General features: G+C 37.4%; 1 protein-coding gene across 2 annotated transcripts in view; it reads right to left on the bottom strand.

The window, feature by feature from the left end:
• Positions 1–1,445: 1,445 nt before the first annotated feature.
• The window catches only part of LOC118806220 (T-cell differentiation antigen CD6-like), a 30,623-nt gene continuing 25,404 nt past the window's right edge, over positions 1,446–6,664 (bottom strand). For both annotated transcript variants that reach the window (XM_036567690.1, XM_036567691.1), the window contains 4 exons: positions 5,612–5,701; positions 4,581–4,691; positions 3,818–3,919; positions 1,446–2,094 (listed from right to left, as the gene is read on the bottom strand). In XM_036567690.1, coding sequence (XP_036423583.1) covers positions 1,970–2,094; positions 3,818–3,919; positions 4,581–4,691; positions 5,612–5,701 — 428 coding nt within the window. In that variant the 3' untranslated portion in view covers positions 1,446–1,969. The remainder of the gene's footprint in view (positions 2,095–3,817; positions 3,920–4,580; positions 4,692–5,611; positions 5,702–6,664) is intronic.

Below are 6,664 nucleotides of genomic sequence, written 5' to 3'. Positions count from 1 at the left end.
ACAGGTGGCTGCTAAGGTGTTGCAAAGTGGTTGCTATGGTTTCCCAGGTGGTTGCTGTGGTTTTGCTAAGAATTTAGTATAGTATCCCAGGTGGTTGCTAGGCAGTTGCTACGGTATCTCAGGTGATTGCTAATGTGTTGCTAGGCGGTTGCTTTGCAATGCACAGTCACTAATAAAAAATTCAAATCGATTTTTTAAAAATGTGTCGCGGTTATCGGCACCCATAGAAATTCTTCTGGGCGAATTTCAAATTGCCATGTTTTTCCACTGATATTAAGCTTTTTAACCACACCTCAGTCTTATTTCTATAAATAATTAACGGGTCACACTTTATTTGGATGGTCCCCTATAGATGACCTACACATATTTATATTTTTAACAAATGTTCTAGTGATACTCAGTTGTTTATCAACAACATTAAGTTTGAGGTTATGTCAGGAGTAGCTGTAGGTCTTGCTTTGAGGTTAAGTTTAGATTTTGGTTTAACAGAATCTTTCACTTTCAACTTTAAGTTCAGTTGCATTGAATAGGCATTTAGTTGAATGTTAGTTAAAGATTGACTGAGCATTTACAAACCACCTACAGTGGACCATCCAAACAAAGTGTTACAAATTAATACTGGTATTAATACATATACATATATTGAAATAATATTTCTAATGTTTTAAAGCTGGGTTTTAACATTGTCCTGTGTAGGGCAGCATAAACAAGGGGGGAATAAATCAGCCCGACTTTCTCCAATGAGGGATACAAAGAGATAAATCTGCCACGTAAGTTGAACATTTTCCATTACATCATGTCAGTTTAGATCACATTACAGTGCAACAGGAATTACAAGTACATATTATAAACACTAACTTTCTCAGTGCCAATCATGATGCATGAAAATACAAATTAAATGATATAGTGTATATATATATATATATATATATATATATATATATATATATCATTGTTGTCAGAACAAAACCATCTCTATTTTTGACATTTTTCAGTTTTTGACACAATTTGAAAATGCAGCTCTTTACATTGTGTATAAATTTCATGAAGAATGGACCAAAAGAAATGACCCAAAATGACTTGTAACAAAGTCTGGTTCCATTGAATTACATTAGAAGTAAAGTCTGTTTTTTCCTTCACCTGTAAAGTTACCATTTTGCAGATATGAGGTTTTGTTCCGACAGCAGCGATATATAAAGACAAATGATGTATTTTTCAAATAAAATTGTATAATTAGCATGTTAAATATTGTATAATAAGAATAATAATAATAATAATAATAATAATAATAATAATAATAATAACCACAATAAGACTTTGCCTCCTGAATTAAACAAAGCCTAAATGCAAAGGCCTCAAGAATGACCACTATTGTATGACCTTTGTCAAATGGGTGTGGTGCCACCATGTGGTTGATTCTAACAATTACATGCACACAATTTCATTTCCAAATTCTACAAAACAGGTTTATTTACAGCTAGAAAAATACAGATTTTAGATATTTGTGCTCAAAATGTTTACAAATATGTAAGATTTGTTTCTGAGATGAACGTCTTTGTCAGGTTTCAGCTGCTGAGTTTCTCAGTCTGTTCACAGTGCCTGACAGAACAGGCCTCAATCTGGCACTAAGTTACTATAACAGTCACCAGCCTTAAATATGCAGTTTTATATATATATTTATTACTACTCAGAGTGAAAGTGCTGTTTAGGAGCATGTTTTATGTCATACATGGTACAGAATGTAAATATGCAGTCAGGCGATGAGGTGAATCCACTCCAGCACTCAGTACTGAACAGTCCTTCACTGTGTTTAATCCCCGGCACCAAAAAAGATTCAGACAAACTTATAACAAAGAAAGAGTTAAAACAGAAATGTGGAAGATGAATTTGAATATGAATGTGCATGTAGGAACAGAGTGTGTGGTTCTCAGGCATCAGCGTAAAACAGGAGAGGTTTAAAGTCAGGTCACTAGCGAGGCCTCTGTAAGCAGCCAACATCGTCGTACTCGCTGTCGGAGGAGTAGGGGTCCACGTCGGCGCTGACGGGAGAGTATATGGGGAAATCGTCTTCACAGCTCGGCTCCATGCCGAAACCTGAGAGAGATAAAGAAACGCAGCAGTGTTAGTCTTTCTGCAGTAAACTGGCTTTGATGAAACTGATGATGATATGCTGAAGCAGAATGTGGGGTCAGATCATTCTGACCATCTTCACTTTTCTCTCTTAGTTCTATTGTCTGTTTATACGTTTTTTGACTCTTGTTTTCTCCAATTGTGAAGGCATTTTTTCTACAGTGTGCTTTTTTCCCAACATAGAGGGGGTAGAGTGCCGTGCAAAAGTCAGAGACCACATTTCATTTACTGAATTTCAAGTCAAAACAGCCATTAAAAGGGAATTCCACTAATTTTTCAAAATTTCAGTGTAATTCAGTGTTTGAGATATAGACATCATTCAGAGTGACTTGGTGTGAAATGGTTCATTGTAGAGGCTCAGATGTCTTTACAGTGGTGGTGATAGGAGCCAGGGGTCGCCATGACTACAACACAGATATAGACATTTTATTTACTATCCAAAACCACCAGAGAACCTACATGTTTTTATATGTAATACTGATGATAGTAAAATAGTGATAAATCTGAAACAATAAGTTTTTACTGGGGACTATTTTGCCGTATAACACCCTGCATGGGTCATTTTCTTTTAGTCCATTCATCATGAAATTTACACACAATGTAAAGATTAACAGGTATTTTCAAATTATGTCAAAAATTGAACATCAGGCATGGAGATACGAGGTTTTCTTCCAACAACAGTGATATGTTTTAGGGCAAAATGCATCTCAAGATGGTCATAAAACAATGTCTCAGTTAATCAGGCAGCATATTCCTAACTATTATTACGTGTGTAGTTTTCTGTGAGAGATTTTTAGACGCATTAAACTCTCCAGATGCGTTATAAGGCAAAGTAGTCCCTTAATATGTGCCAATATTTTACTATCAACATTATATATAAAAGCTTAGACTCGTGTTGGTTCACTGGTGGTTCTGGATAGTAAATAAAATGTCTATATCTGTGTTGTTGTCATGGCGACCCCTGGTTCCTATCACCACCACTGTAAAGACATCTGAGTTTCTACAATCAACCATTTCACACCAAACCACTCTGAATCAGTCTGTTTACATCTCAACTGTTTCAGAATCCATTTCATCTTTAAGTACAAGTTATTTATTTTTCAGTTTTAGGGAAAAAAGAAACATATTTAACTCAAAATAAACTGTTAAAACAACACAAATATAATTAACATGTTTTCCTGTATTTATTAACCACTCTTTGTCTTTATTCCAGCTTCCATTCTTTTCAGGAGACTCACTTTCAGTTCCTCAAAGAATCTGCAGACACACCTCCAAAGTTCAGTCTTAGAAGCTGGTTGATCATTTTCTGCTTCTCACAATCAAAATAATCCAGATTACAAAGTTATACTCTTCAGTAAATCAAACCTTACCCCACATCTCAGGCACCCAGTTTTGGTGTCTACCAGGTCTTCCAGGTGGTTGTTGGGAGTCTCATTTTCTCTGTAGCTTTTTATCATTTCCGAACTCCAGTTTTGGAAACTCTTGTTTTTATACTTATTTTATTTTTCACTTTCTTCTCAGCAATATCTCCTGAAGAATGAATCACTTTTACTTACTGGCTGTTTTGACTGGAAATTAAAGAAAGTAATCTCTGACTTTCGGACGGTACTGTAGATAGACAGACAGACAGACAGACAGACAGCACATTTTATGAGGAGAGCAGCTCCGTCATACAGTAGTTACAGACCCTGGTTGGACATGAAGCCATTGCTCTGGTTTTGGAGTGAGTCTTCAGGCTGATTGAGCAAGTTCTCAGTACTGTAGCTGGGAGGGTCCGGATAGGGCAGCGCTGAACACAGACATTATGTTTGGAACAAAGTCAGAATCATAAAACAGTCCTAACATCATACTTAAGCTCGCCAATCTGACAGATAACAATCCCACTTATCTTTCATCTGACTACACACACACACATACACACCGGTCAGGCATAACATTATGACCACCTCCTTGTTTCTACGCTCATTGTCCATTTTATCAGCTCCACTTACTATATAGGTGCACTTTGTAGTTCTACAGTTACAGACTGTAGTCCATCTGTTTCTCTGATACTTTGTTAGCCCCCTTTTACCCTGTTCTTCAGTGGTCAGGACCCCCATGGACCCTCACAGAGCAGGTCCTATTTGGGTGGTGGATCATTCTCAGCACTGCAGTAACACTGACGTGGTGGTGGTGTGTTAGTGTGTGTTGTGCTGGTACGAGTGGATCAGACACAGCAGTGCTGCTGGAGTTTTTAAAACACCTCAGTGTCACTGCTGGACTGAGAATAGTCCACCAACCAAAAATATCCAGCCAACAGCGTCCTGTGGGCAGGAAAACTCATATATATATATATATGTGTGTGTGTGTGTGTGTAGCTGATTCACTGCTTTAAGGGTAAGAAAATGTGTAAATTTGTTTTATCTGACAATTCACGTCAGCATATTTTGAGATTTTAAACAAAAGCTTACTTGCAGTTTGCAGGTCATTTCTGTCATCTCCAGTATTTTCATAAATCTCGCTGGGGCCTGTATTCTCATAACACTCTCCCGACGAGGTGCTGGAGGTCTCAAACGAGTCCTCTACAGGGAATAAAGGGAACAGAGGTCTCAGAGCGGCCCTGTATTCAGGAACCCCAAAGTAAGTATTAAAACTAGTAAATTACGGTTATGAACAATGACCCTTCTTTGGACGGTCAGCTAATACAGAAGCACAACTGACTGTTTGCTACAATAATGATTGACACGATTGACAGTTTTTTATTGACAAGAAGGTAAAACTTCAACAGAACTCCTCAAAACAAACAGAGAGGTGTTAGTGAGGAATGTGTAATGCTTGACCCACACTATCCGGATCATCTGGAGGGTGTCTGGGTTACTCTGTTTGCTAACAATTAATAACATTACAGAATACTGGTAAGATCAGTTAGCTAGAACTAACCCAGTTAGCTTTTCTTAATTTATGTGTTGACAGTTAAATTGATAAATCCCTCAGATTAAACAGGACTATAAAGGGCTCACTTTAGTGATTAAAACATTCTGTGTAAAAGTGAAAATTAATGCACATTTTAATACTTATTTTATTGTTTCATTAAGACTTTATGTAAAAGTCGATGAGGCCTCCTTGTTGCTCTGACTAGCTCCAATGTTAGCTTTAGCATTAGCTCATCTGAAGGGGCAGCACTCTCAGCTAAACCTCCTCTTTATTAGACACGAAAACCTGCAGCTTTAACGTCGAGTAGATAAAAGATTTCCCTGCTTCGATTAATGTAAAAAATGTGTTTACAGAATCTGTTTTTTCTTTGCTTTAAATTGGCCAACAATCATATTTTGTCAGTTCTTAAACGTGTATGTCTGCACTGAAGATCATGTAAAGGCAGTTTGTTTCTGAATGAAAAGTGTTAAATGTTCTCCTCCACACAAACACACAAAACTATAAATGAGTCTCAGAGCAGAAAAGATAGTAATAATAATAATGAAACGATGGAATAATGAACTCCTACCACTCGGGGCAGCAGTGAGGCCGTGGAATGTGCCGTTGGCTGTGTAGGGCTGCTGTTGGTGTCCTCGCATTGCAGCATCACCAGGAGCCCCTGAATTTAAACATCATCAGTCAGTACAGAACAGCCCTGCTGTAATATATGAACTGTAAGTCATGTGTTGGTGTCGTGGACACGAGTAAATAAAGTGACACAAATGGGTGTTTTATTAAATCTTAAACTAGAAGGGTTCATATATGGGCCAAACTAATATTGATCAATAAATCTATCAGTCAGTCAGTCAGTCAGTCAGTCAATCAGTCAGTCAGTCAATCACTCAGTCAGTCAGTCATTCAGTCAGTCAGTCAATCAGTCAGTCAGTCAATCACTCAGTCAGTCAGCCAATCAGTCAATCAGTCAGTCAGTCAATCAGTCAGTCAGTCAGTCAGTCAATCAGTCAGTCAGTCAGTTAATCACTCAGTCAGTCAGTCATTCAGTCAGTCAGTCAATGAATCAGTCAGTCAGTCAGTCAGTCAGTCAGTCAGTCAGTTAATCACTCAGTCAGTCAGTCAGTCAGTCAATGAATCAGTCAGTCAGTAAATCACTCAGTCAGTCAGTCAGTCAGTCAATGAATCAGTCAGTCAGTAAATCACTCAGTCAGTCAGTCAGTCAGTTAATCAGTCAGTCAGTCAGTCAGTCGATGAATCAGTCAGTAAATCAATCAAATAATCAATCAGTCAATCAATGAATCAATCAGTCAATCAATGAATCAATCAGTCAATAATCAGTGAGTAAGTCAGTCAGTCAATCAATCAATTAATCAATCAAAAAATTAATGAATCAATCAGTCAGTCAATCAGTCAATCAATCAGTCAATCAACCCACAATAAAAAATTGATAACCAGTGGGATTAACTCACAATATTATTGCTGTCATAAGAAAACTTTATACTGCCTTTTTCACTTTTTGCTATAAATTGTTTGTTTAAAGTGATATTAACATGTTATTTTTTCCCTAAACAAACTCGTTCAGAGTGGTTTGGTGTGAAACGCTCTGTTCTAGAGAAACTTACCGAGT

This window comes from Colossoma macropomum, unplaced genomic scaffold (assembly GCF_904425465.1).
Source record: "Colossoma macropomum unplaced genomic scaffold, Colossoma_macropomum, whole genome shotgun sequence".
Lineage (NCBI taxonomy): Eukaryota > Metazoa > Chordata > Actinopteri > Characiformes > Serrasalmidae > Colossoma > Colossoma macropomum.
Note: the sequence above shows the minus strand (reverse complement) of the source record. Positions and strands in the feature narration are given on the sequence as shown.